Genomic DNA, 13,657 nt, shown 5'->3' with positions numbered 1-13,657 from the left:
GGATGAGGACGACGGCGGCAGAACGTGGCAAGATAACAATCTGAGCAACATCAAGATGAACGTTCCTCCCTTCCAAGGGAAGAATGACCCAGAATTGTATCTTGATTGGGAGAGAAAGGTGGAGCTTATGTTCGATTGCCACAACTATTCAGAGCTCAAGAAGGTGAAGTTGGCAGCCATTGAGTTCTCCGATTATGCACTTGTTTGGTGGGATCAGATGGTGACGAGTAGGAGGAGAAGCAGTGAGCCGCCTATTCAGACTTGGCAGGAGATGAAGGCTGTGATGAGGAAGCGTTTTGTGCCGAATCATTACTACCGCGAGCTTTTCAACAAGTTGCAGACTTTGAGGCAAGGCAGTCGGAGTGTAGATGAGTATTATAAGGAGATGGAGGTTACCATGATTCGAGCCAATGTGGTGGAGGAGCGAGAGGCAACCATGGCGAGATTCTTAGCTGGTTTGCATTGGGATATTCGTGATAAGGTGGAGTTGCAGCACTACGTTGAGTTGGAGGACATGGTTCACATGGCCATAAAGATCGAGAATCAACTCAAGAGGAGGGGTAACAACAGCAGCAACCAGCGCCAGAATCAGGGCAATTGGAGGCAATCGCAACCAGTTTCTAGTGGTTCCTCGTCAAAAGGGAATCAATGGAAAAAGGAGGCACCGCCGAGAGAGGAGAAGAAGCCGTTCGTTAGGTCCCGACCCGAAGGATCCGGTGCAGCAAATCAGGGCACTCCGGCCGTTTCCGATGGTCGAAATCGAGATAAGAAGTGCTTCAAGTGCCAAGGCTTCGGGCATATTATGAGTGACTGCCCGAACAGGAGAATTATGATCATGAGAGATGACAGCGAAGTCGTGACGGATGGTGATGAGACCGATCTTGATATGCCGAGATTGGAGGATATAGATGGTACCGATGATGAGGAGGAGTGTGAGGAGATTTTTGCACCCAATGGACAGCTTTTTGTAGCTAGGAGAGCCTTGAGTGTCCAAACTCAACCCGATGAGCGAGAGCAGCGGGAGAACCTCTTTCACACGAGATGTCTTATTCAAGACAAGGTATGTAGTGTGATCATTGATGGCGGGAGTTGCACGAATGTGGCTAGTAGAGCCATGGTTGAGAGATTGGGGCTGACCACGGAGAAGCATTCCAAGCCGTACCGTTTGCAGTGGCTGAATGAGACAGGCGTCATCAAAGTGACGAAGCAAGTGAAGGTTCCGTTTCGCATTGGGAAGTATGAGGACGAGGTTGTGTGTGATGTGATCCCTATGCAAGCGAGCCACATCCTGTTTGGGCGACCGTGGCAGTTTGATCGCCGTGTTATTCATGATGGCTTCACCAACAAATATTCATTTGAATACAAGCAGAAAAAGGTGTCGCTTGTTCCTCTTACTCCTAAACAAGTTTATGAGGATCAAGTGCAATTGCAAAAGGAGGCGGACAAGGTGAAGTCAAAGGAGCAGCCCGTGGAGAAGAATGAGAATGGGTTGATTCATAAGTCCTTTCTTGCTAGGGCTAGTGATTTGAAGTGGTGTGTACAGGAGGAGAGGCCGATCATGCTGTTGCGATATCAGGAGAACTTGGTTATTACTAACGATCTCTCTTCTCTACCCCCTTCTATTCGTTCTATTTTGCAGGAGTTTGATGATGTTTTTCCCGACGATACACCTGCCGGTTTACCACCAATTCGAGGGATTGAGCATCAAATTGACTTTGTGCCCGGCGCTACACTGCCGAACCGACCAGCTTACCGAACCAATCCGGAGGAGACAAAGGAGTTGGAGAGGCAAATTGGCGAGTTATTGGCCAAAGGGCATGTGAGGGAGAGTTTGAGTCCTTGTGCGGTACCCGTTCTACTTGTACCAAAGAAGGACTCGTCTTTGAGGATGTGCTGTGATTGCCGAGCCATCAATAACATCACGGTAAAGTATCGCCATCCTATCCCTCGTTTAGATGATATGCTAGATGAGTTGCATGGTTCTTGTGTCTTTTCTAAGATCGATTTGCGTAGTGGATACCATCAGATTAGGATTAAGGAAGGTGATGAATGGAAAACTGCTTTTAAGACAAAACTTGGTTTGTATGAGTGGTTAGTTATGCCTTTTGGTTTGACTAATGCGCCTAGTACGTTCATGCGTCTTATGAATCATGTTTTGCGTTCTTTCATTGGCAGATTTGTTGTTGTCTACTTTGATGATATCCTCATTTATAGCCAGAATCATGATGAGCATGTTGAACATTTGAGGTCTGTTATGGATGTGCTTCGCAAGGAAAAGTTGTTTGCTAACCTTAAGAAGTGTATTTTCAATACGGACAAGCTTGTGTTTCTTGGTTTTGTTGTTAGTGCACAGGGTGTACAGGTTGATGAGGAGAAGATACGAGCTATCCAAGAGTGGCCAACGCCGACGAACGTTGCAGCAGTTCGAAGCTTTCATGGACTTGCTAGCTTCTACAGGCGATTCGTGCCTCATTTTAGCAGTGTTGCAGCACCTTTGACGGAAGTCATCAAGAAGAATGTGGAGTTTAAGTAGGGCAAGGCGCAAGAGGATGCGTTTCAGCAATTGAAGTACAAATTGACCCACGCCCCGGTATTATCTCTTCCTAATTTTTCCAAATCTTTTGAGATTGAATGTGATGCTTCTGGTGTTGGTATTGGTGCAGTGTTGATGCAAGAGAGACGACCCATTGCGTACTTCAGCGAGAAGCTAAACGGGGCGACGTTGAGTTATCCCACGTATGATAAGGAGCTGTACGCATTGGTGAGAGCTTTGCAAACATGGCAGCACTACTTGTGGCCCAATGAGTTCGTCATTCACACGGATCATGAGTCGTTGAAACACTTGAAGGGGCAGCACAAGTTGAACAAGCGGCATGCGAGGTGGATGGAGTTCATTGAGACGTTTCCCTACGTCATCAAATACAAGCAAGGTAAAGAGAATGTGGTGGCTGACGCACTTTCTCGGAGGTATGCCTTGATCTCTACCTTAGATGCTAAGTTGCTTGGTTTTGAGTGTATCAAGAGTTTGTATGAGTATGATAGTGATTTTGGTGAGATTTATCCAGCATCTGCGCGAGCTGCTAGTGGAGAGTATTTTAGGCATGATGACTATCTTTTTAGGAAGAATAAGTTATGTGTTCCTAAATGTTCTTTACGTGAGTTGTTATTGTTTGAGTCTCATGGTGGAGGTTTGATGGGACATTTTGGCATTGCTAAGACTTTAGCTGTTCTGCATGAGCATTTCTTTTGGCCTCATATGAAACGTGATGTTGAGAGAATTTGTGGTCGATGTGTTACATGTAAACAAGCTAAGTCTAGGGTGAGTTCCCATGGATTGTATACACCATTGCCTATTCCTACAGCACCTTGGATTGATATTTCTATGGATTTTGTGTTAGGTTTGCCTAGGACTAAGCGTGGTCGAGATTCCATCTTTGTGGTTGTTGATCGATTTTCTAAGATGGCACATTTTATTCCATGTCATAAATCTGATGATGCATCTCATGTAGCTGATCTATTCTTTAGAGAGATTGTTAGATTGCATGGCATGCCTAGGACTATTGTTTCTGATAGGGATTCGAAGTTCTTGAGCTACTTTTGGAAGACTTTGTGGTGTAAGTTGGGTACTAAACTTTTGTTTTCTACTACTTGTCATCCACAAACTGATGGTCAAACAGAGGTAGTGAATAGAACTTTGTCTACTTTGCTTAGAGCTATTATCAAGAAGAACATTAAGTCTTGGGAAGATTGTTTGCCTTATGTTGAGTTTGCTTATAATCGTTCTGTTCATTCTGCTACTCAATTTTCGCCATTTGAGATTGTGTATGGATTTAATCCTTTGACTCCATTGGATTTATCTCCATTACCTGAGCATGAGTATACTAACCTTGATGGCAAGAAAAAGGCTGATTTTGTGAAGCAGATTCATGAGAAGGCAAGGATGAATATTGAGAGGCGCACGAAGCAGTATGCCGAGCGAGCCAACCAAGGACGTCGCAAAGTAGTGTTTGAGCCCGGTGATTGGGTATGGCTGCACATGCGCAAGGAAAGGTTTCCATTGCAGCAGAGATCCAAGTTACTTCCTAGAGGCGACGAGCCATTTCAAGTGTTGGAGCGCATCAATGACAATGCCTACAAGTTGGACTTACCAGGTGAGTATAATGTGATTGCTTCTTTTAATGTGACTGATTTGAGTCCTTTTGATGTAGGTGATGCTTTGGATTTGAGGACAAATCCTCTTCAAGAGGAGGGGAATGATGCAGCCCCAGGTTCGTTGGTGCAAGACTCGGTGCATGTTCCTGTTGGTCCAGTTACAAGAGCTCGAGCCAAGAAGTTCAAGGAGAGCTTGATGATCTTAGTTGAAGAAGTTTGGAAGCAAGAGTTGATCAAGAAGCCAATTGGAGATTGTGGAGTTGGAGAATTGAGCCCGTGCTTAATTAATCTCATTACTTGCGAGTGGGCCGAAGCTTGAAGATTTTATTTATTTTGAAGACTTCATTTATTTATTTCAGTATTGTTATTTTTCGCAGCCCATTAGCTTAAAGGGCTTGTTATTTTCGGATTTTTAAAGTAAGGGCCTTGTTTGGCTTATTAGGGCTTGTTTTTAAGTTGTTTCCTTATTAGACTAGGTTTAGTTTTGTCTATATATATGGCTGCTACATGTTGGACGAAAATTAGCCTACTTTTATCAATAAACTTGTGAGTTTTATTTCTCTCTTGAGAATTCTGAATTCCTCTTGATTATTCCAAGACGAATTCAATTATCGACGTAACGACGAGTCAACCAACCCTCGTCGGGTGTCATTCAGCGTCCCCGAGTTGCTGCGTCAACTGCACGTTGGGGTTTAGGGATTCGTTCACCTAAATCATTCCGTGGGTTAGATTCAGAGGTTTTGGGATTTCCATCCTTTCCGTTCAAGTTCAGTCTTCCGCGTGCGTTGTGTTCGATCGATCGGCAAGGATCATATCACCTACTGCTATAAATGGAAGTGGAAATGATATATATCATGAACGAGTCAGGACGACCAAAATAGCAAAAGTGAAATGATATCATGAACAAAGAGAGTAATATGTAAGATGCCTATGTATGATATAACTTTCATAATTATACCTGAAAATCAATAAATTCTTGCAAATAATATTTTTTTCAGTCTTTACTTGGCCCTTTCTAAAATATTAATATTAATAAGATAATAATTCTGATATGTTATAAGTATGAAACCACATTCATTTATTAGAACATGAGCGTGAGCTGTAGTGGTGGCGGCACTACTGCTCGGCGTTGGATCTAGCGTTGTGTGCAGGAGCGGCGAATAGAGATGTTGCGTGGATAAACGAAGACAGGGACTTGGTGTGAGGAGGCGTGGCAGATATGTGCAGGGCGGCACTGACGGCGTTCGGCTGAACTGGAGCTATGGGCAGACTGTGGCGGCGCTATTGGAAGCAACTTGGAGACCAGGCCGCGCTCTGTGCGGCGTTCAACTGGGGCCGAGGATTTATCTGCAATTTCAGCATATTACTATATTATGCATATAGTTTCACTAAATAATTCATATGTTTATACTAACTTCATGTTGTAATGGATGAGCATGAATTTAATATTGAAACTGTACGAATAATTTATACATTGTTAATGTAAAATTCGTACAGTGTTGCGTATTTGTTAATTAATTTATAATCCAATCATCCATACATTGATAATGCAAAATTCGTATATAATTGCATTTTAGTTAATTCATAATCCAATAATTCATTCATTGTTAATGCAAAATTCATATGTAAGCTGAAGAACTGATTTTTTTTTTTGGATTAATATTTTTCGAAACTGTAGAAAGAATAAAAGAAATTTAATTAAATATAATAAAATATTAGTGATAATTAATTCATACATTGTTAATGCAAAATTCGTACAAAGATGCTAGCAAAATAAATACAGAGTTATTAGAAAACCTATTTCGTAATGAATTCTAATTAAAACTGTAAGAATAATGCATGATTCAGTAGCTAGGAATATCTATGAATTTAGTGAAGATTTTTTAACCTACTTGTACGTGTATTATTTAGGGGTGTATTGGTTGTGGAGTTTAATAGATTTCTATGGATTTTAAAAGTCTGGGTGTATTCGTTCCAGACTTTTAAAAGTCTGCAGAAATCTGGATGTATTCGTTCAAGACTTTTAAAAGTCCATGTAAATTTGGGTGTATTCGTTTCAGACTTTTTAAAATCCATACAAATCTAGGTGTATTCGTTATTCCATTGACTTCAAATTCGGAATGACTTTCATGGATTTCATCAAAAAAATACACACAACGAAATCCGACCAAGAACCACGAGAATTGAAATCCATGGAGTTTTGAGCGAGCGCTGAGTTCCAGCGGCCGCGGCCAAGAAGCCAGCGAGCGCCGGAACTCAGCACCCGTTGAGAAACTCCAGCGCTCGCTGGATTTGAGCGTGCGCTGGGTTCCCAGCGGCCGCTGGGTTGCAACGGTCGCTGGGCCCAGGCAGCCCAGCCCAGCAACGCCTTTAAATACCCCTCTTCGATTTTTTTCCCCTCTCACATTCGACGGACGCCTACAGCCCTTCAAAAAAGAATACAAGTTCAGGGTTCTATATTAGCTTTTAGCCAGGTATTTTTTTCATAAATTTTATATCTTCATAGTATTTTAATTATGCAATTTTTCTATAGCATGAATCTTGTACCTTTATAAATTGTTAGCAACTGTATGCTATGTTTCTATTGCATGTGAGTTGATTTTAGTTTTTTGTTGATGTTTTTTATTTTTTATTTTTATTCATTCATATAGTACTGTTCGGTGTCTAGTAATATTATTATGGGAGACTCTCAACCACAAGATTCCAAAAAAAGGGCAGTGTATGAAGCATGGACGCAGGAACAAAGTGATGCCTTGTTAGGAATTCTGGCTGAATCTGCAATTAGGGGATGGCGCGATAATAGTGGTATATTTAGCAAAGCAACAGTAGAGGAAAGGATATTGCCTGTTCTCAATGAAAAACTTAGGTCCAATAAAAATTATAATCACTACCAAAGTCGTATCAAATGGTTTAAGAGCCGTTGGAATGCGTATTCAACACTCTTGAAGTTTAACTCTGGTTTTGGTTATGACAACGACACCAAAAAATTCACGGCCCCAGATGAAGTATGGGATGCGTATATAGAGGTAAATTTGTTATCAATTATTTTTTATAATTTAAATAATATAGTTAATTAATAATTTTCTTATTTATGTTTTTAGGCTCACCCAAAAGATGCATACTTACGCACTGGGAGTTTTTCGGATTATGATGAATTGAGGCTTGCTGTTGGAAACGGTGTAGCTGTAGGAAGAAACGCAATTGGAGTGGGCAGTGCTACTGATGCTAGGACAATAGGAGTTGATGAAAGTAGAGGTCCGCTCATAGAGGAGTTGAATTACGATGCTGCTAATGAGGCGTTTGTAGTACTGGGTGAAGATGATCCACCGTTATCCGGCTCCAAATCACCTTTGGAGTCCACTGAAGTGCCTGTGGAGTCCACTCAGAGAAGAGCTCCCGCCAAAAGAAGCAGAGGCCAGTTTGAGACAAATTCAGGCCACACTGAAAATAGTTCGCATCAGGAGCTCATGGTAGAAATTAAAAAAGTCACTAGCACAATGGATCGAATTGAAAGCCTCTTCGTGAAACGAGATACTACGCTGGAGAGAAGAGAAAAGGAAAAAAGTTTTACAACTTGGGATGCTATCTTAGAAATTCCTGATTTGAGTGAAGATGACCACTACACAGCATTTGACTTGCTTGTTACAAAGTCACAAAAAGATGGATTTATGAAAATGACTGTTCCTGAACGCAAAAGATGGATAGAATTCAAGACTAGGAAATAGAGGATCGTTTAGTCATGTTTTTTGAACTATGTTTTTATTTTTGTTTCACCATCTTTTTATGAGTACATTGTTTTGTTGGTTTTATGTTTTAATACTTTATTTTGTTGATTAATGAATGGTTTTTTATGAGTATTTTTAAAAGGCTATTTTTTGTGAGTCCCTTTTATTCTTATTTCAATTATTGTTTCATTGTTTTAAATGGCAGCATGAATTATGAAGATAAAATTAACATTGCAATTGAAGAAGACATAGATGAAGAACTTGATGATGAAATCGAAACAGAGATGGAGATTGAACTTTCTGATCTTGTTAGGCAACTGATGGAAGCAGCTAAGGTAGTTATCACTCTATTGGAAAATATTATGACGCTACATCCGACTGCTGACAACGCTCTGATGCGACGACCAAAGACTAGGGAAGGATTTCATTTTATTACGAGAATGATGGATGGAGATCCGAGCCAGTTTCGACAGTTGTATAGAATGTATCCTGACGTCTTCATCAAATTATGCCAGATCATTAGGGAGAAAGCCCATGTGGATGATACACGATATACAACTGTTGAAGAAATGTTGGCAACATTCCTCATCATTGTAGGGCACAACGATCGTTATTGTAACGTTCGTCAAAGGTTTGGTCGTTCGCATTTTGCTACTAGTCAGAACTTCAACAAAATATTGAGAGCATTGAACACCATAGCACCGGACATGATGTGAGATCATTCTGAACCTGCTGATGGTAGTCTCTCGACATTGAACCACCAGCTGCTCGCTCTCCATTCCCCTCGTCTTCTTCCTCTGCCTCTTCGGCTTTCTCTTCAGCTTCTTCTTTGTTCTCCTCTTCTTCATCATCACCGGCGGTCCCAGATGGACCGGCACCAGGATCAATGCGGGGACGATGGCCTGCTGCAATCTCGGAGTGTATGTAGTTAACTACACAACTCCTCTTCTCATGAGGAACCAACGTGTATTGGTCAGAAATAAATTGAGCTGCTCTGAGCTCACTATAATCAATGTACTCACCATGCAGCTCATCCTGACCATGCTGAGGCCCATCTGTCGCAGCAAGAACTCCATTCTTGTGTGCCAAACCAGTGATAATAGTAGCGAAAGAAGCATGGGCAGTAGGGCGCTTCTTCGCCCGAATCATAGCAGCCCAAATAAACTGTGAGATGCACACTTTTGTGCCATCTAAAGCACACTCCAGCAAAAATACCTCAACTGCATTCACCTTATTCGCCTGCTCCTTTCCAGACACATTATATGCAAGGAATTTATGAACAATAGCCAACGCCGGATCCTTAATGTACCCACTAGGCATACCCGAACTATCCCAATTATCACAGTCAGTCAATCGTTTCCACGCTTGATTAACATTCCATCCCCGAGTTTTATCAGATAATCCACCAATACTGAAACCAAAAACAGCTTTCATTCTAGCCAAACTAATGCGATACTCTCGCTCATACATCCTAACTTTAATCCATTTCATATCACCAGCCATTTCCACAGTAGTCATAAATTCATAACATAGAGGATCATACCCAGAAAATGCAATATTTTTAGCATACCATTTCATCCCTAGATTCTTCAAATACAAACCAACTTGCTGCTTAAGTTTCAAATCATTAATCAATTCCCAATCCAAGTCATGCGGAGGAGTAATGTAATTCAAGTTGAATTTCTTAAATATTTCTCCCTCTAATTCGCTTTGCAATTCAAATGGACATTCATACCTTTCGCTCAAAGTAAGCTCCTCTCTACCGACGTTTGCGTTCTTCGTTCGGACCATTATATCGTTGAAGGTGATTTTAGAGGGTAGTGGTATGGAAGAATTGTAGTTGAAGGTGAATTTTTGGGTGGGAGGTTCTGGAGCGGCGCTGGGAGAGGAGAAGAATGAAAAAATTAGGGCACCAGCGCTCGCTGGCCCTTTATATAGTCAACCACTTACTCCCAGCGCTCGTTGGAACCCAGCGCTCGCTGGGTTTCCAGCGCTCGCTGGATTCCCAGCGCTCGCTGGGTTTCCAGCGGTGCTGGGACTCAGCGGGCGTTGGCATCATGGATTTCAATTCCAGAATTATCCCCCAAATTCTTCGAAAATCAGTGAAAATCGGGGTGAAATCCAACCACGAATTCTTTGAAAGTCATCTGGAATCTATGTGAATTCCATGGAATTTAAATTCCTTGGACTTTTTAAAGTCTGTGGAATTTCCATGGAATTTAATTTAGTGAAGATTTTTTTTATTTTGGAATGTTAGTATTTGGTCTAATCGTGATCCCTTAATTAAAGGATGAAATGGTTATTATAATTATATAATTACTTAACTACCCTAATACCTATTCTAACGTTATTTAGCTACAGATTAATTATGAACTGAAGATCTGACCGTGGAATTAATAAAATTCAAGGGTCTACGATGGATCTTATTTTATAGCTTAAACTTGGTTCTTATTTTAGCGTAACCCTATATAGGTTATGTGGATTTGTTGGCCAATCAAAAGGTGACATGTGTCAAATCTATATAAAATATTAAAGATTTTATGTAGATAATTAAATACAAATTATGAGCAGCCAATCAAAATCACGTCATCTTTGCCCACAAGTTCACTTTTCACCTATAAATAGAGGTTATTGGAGAAGTCAAAACATATGAGAAATAATTTGAAGAGCTCAAGAATTGAAACACAAGTCTATTACTCTGATATATTCTTCGACAATCAAGGAGTTCTCTTTAAAGAAAGCTATGCGTTCTTTGTCAAAGTCATCCAAGTCAACGTTTGATTCAAAAATAATTAAGATGAAAACCCTGATCAGGATTAACATTATCAAGTTTAAATCAAAGTCTAATGGAGATCAAGAAATTATATTTTCCTCCAAGGATTTAAAGACATTCACAAATAAGCCTAAAAGCAACTAAAGAAAAAAAAAATGCATGCAAATTGAGTTCGACATAAAAGTCATATATGTTTTCAGGCTTCTTCTTGCCAAGATCTAGGAAGCAAATTAAGTTTTGCACCTTCATGTTCTTAAAAAGAGGAACGTTTTTTTTTTGATAGGTAGAACGTTTTGTTTTATGGTTTGAATGATCTTGGTTGAGTAACGATGGAGAATTTAACAAGAGAAGATGATTTTGCGATTGCCAAAAATTGGATTTGAGTTCTAATTAAAAGAACAAATACTATAAATTTTCAACTTTTAAAAATGACGTTGAAATATAATTGATGATTTATTTGGTAGATTTCCTTAAAATAAATAATTAACTTGACTAATTTTCTCTTGTAGAATATTTTAGAGTGTGTGATCAAATGAATTGGGCCCAGAGCCAATTTTCTGCAAAGAAGAATACGAGAGAAGAAGTTGGATTTGTCTGCTGCAAATTCTTTTCCAAGATTGACTGAATTAAAAAAAATAAAAACACTAAATTCATGTGAATAGTATCAATATCATAGAATGAGAATTCTTAGAAACGATCACCTACCCACCGTGGACATGCATAACGTGCCCACTATGATGTGGCAATTGTAATTATAGTAAGATAATTTTAATTAGAGTAAGATTTATTAATTCTCTTTCTTAATTAAAATTGTCACATCAGTGGTGGGCATGTTATGCTTGCCCACGATGGGTAGGTGATCGATTCTGTGAGAATTCTCGTGAATCGTAGTATAAAAATGAGTCATATTTTTCTTCAACTTTTCTCATTCCGAAAACTATTTTAACCACTTGGCGCGGAAAGATCAATAGATGTGCATTTTCATTATCAAATAAATTAAGTAGAATGTAGCTTTCTAGTAGCTAGATATTGTTAAATTTTGACTCATTTGTTGAAATTAAGCAGGAGCTTGATTTTTAAAACTTATTTGTATAACAAATGAGAGTAATTAGAAAAGGAGAAAATTATCTAAAATGCCCAAATTATTCATGTGTTTTAAAATTTATTATCAATAACATCCAAATAATATATACTTAAACATGCAATTTTGTATCACAATCTAACATTTGCTAATAGTTAAATGACAGAACCATTAGTGTATGTTGCTTTGGAAAATCAGTCCACTCCATGTGTATTTTTATTTAAAATGAACCTGAGTTGAATCTTATAAAAAAAGTTGAAAATATAAAATTGTTAACTTTTGATAATTTATGCTCTTATAATGTAATAAGTATATCAAATTATATATTTATTTGAATTTAATTAGTTTCTAGATAAATGATGAATTTATAATTATTACAAAGAAATATATTTATCCTTTAAATAATTAACATTTAAATTTTGAAAGCTAGTTTAAATTCAATTATACCAAATAAACTTGTGAAGACAATGAAACACAACTTAGTTGGTAAGACGCTTGTTATTCAATAAATAGGCTGTGGATTCGAATCATCAAAGAAGGAAATGAGGAATCATTATTGATCATGTTTTTTTTTAAAAAGGGAACAAAAAAACTTGTGAATCTAGACAGTTATAAATATAATTTGAGCTTAAATCTATAATAAACATATATTCTGAATGTAGCCACGTTTGAGTTATATTTATTTTTGTTTTTATTTGCTCTATTCGTGTCATGTTTCTCTTTGTTGTTTCTACTGAGCACTGTCACTTTTGGGCAGCGACTTGTATGAGACAATGGTTGATGTTTATGAGTTTATCTATAGATTGGGAGGTCTGTCTAACCCCTCACCCTTTGGAGGTGTTGTTACAAAAAAAAAAAAAAAAAATCAATGCATTGCACTAATCAACTCTATTACACTTGTACTTGTGTGTCATGCCACTACACGCCATTACAGATATTACTGTCTCAAAGTATTAAAGCAAAATCATGAGTATTCGTAATTTATTACCACATAACACATTCAATTTATTCAAATCTATCTAATTTATTAGCACATTCAACTTATTCGAATAACGTCGCATCCCAAACGATAAACACACCAGCACCAATTAGTCAGAAGAAGAGACGTCTTCCTTACTCGTGATTCTCTCTCTCTCTCTCTCTCTCACACACACACACACACAGGTATCTACACAAGTCAAAGTCGCCCATTTCCTACCCGCCCATTAATCCATTTTATCCCCATTTACATTCAATAAAGGCACAAAGACTAACTTAATTTTATTATATTTTAGGTTAATTATTTCATTGTTGGATAGATTATAACCAGGACATACAATTTTTTTTAGCATTTAGTTTTTTTTTAAGTTAATATTATTCATCCATTTTTGAGTGGATAATATTATCCATATATCTTTCAAACGAAAAGAAAGAAGAAAAATGGTGAATATTTCTTTTGTGTGTCAAATGTTGGAAAAGAAATGAGACATTTTAAGGTATAGATTTTTGTTATCCTTCTTTTTCCATAGATAAATTTATCCATCAAAGTAAAAGCAGCATAATTAGTATAGTTATTTAACCGACTAATAGGGAGTAATGTGCTTTCCAGCTAACTCTTATTAAAATTGCTGATAGCCTTATACTTTTATTTTGCTCGAATTAATTTGTATGCTTTGTGTAATTCTCCAATGCAAATATGTAAAAAATCATTTAATAGAAATACACTTTTATTATAGTTTAAGCTGATTCCCCAGTATATTAAGGAGTTTGCTTACAAGCAATGCATCAAATCAGTTGAATTGTAAGACTGAACTTAACTAGTTTATGAGTAATTAAATAAAGCCCAAATAAGCTTTCTAAATAAATACTAACAAATATAGGTCGGGAGTTGCTCGAATTATCTAAAAACTTTTCTTCTATTGCAATATATTTCTTTCCTTGTCACGA

At 38.3% G+C, this 13,657-nt stretch overlaps 1 protein-coding gene across 1 annotated transcript; it reads left to right on the top strand.

Moving 5' to 3' along the window:
* Nucleotides 1–6,830: 6,830 nt before the first annotated feature.
* LOC130990470 (uncharacterized protein At2g29880-like) lies at nt 6,831–7,877 on the top strand. The gene is made up of 2 exons (XM_057914702.1): nt 6,831–7,178; nt 7,254–7,877. The coding sequence occupies exons 1-2, from the start codon at nt 6,831–6,833 to the stop codon at nt 7,875–7,877; spliced, it is 972 nt and encodes a 323-aa protein (XP_057770685.1).
* Nucleotides 7,878–13,657: the final 5,780 nt, after the last annotated feature.

This window comes from Salvia miltiorrhiza, chromosome 6 (genome assembly GCF_028751815.1).
Source record: "Salvia miltiorrhiza cultivar Shanhuang (shh) chromosome 6, IMPLAD_Smil_shh, whole genome shotgun sequence".
NCBI lineage: Eukaryota > Viridiplantae > Streptophyta > Magnoliopsida > Lamiales > Lamiaceae > Salvia > Salvia miltiorrhiza.
The sequence above is the reverse complement of the archived record's forward strand: the minus strand, read 5'-3'. Positions and strand labels throughout refer to the sequence as shown.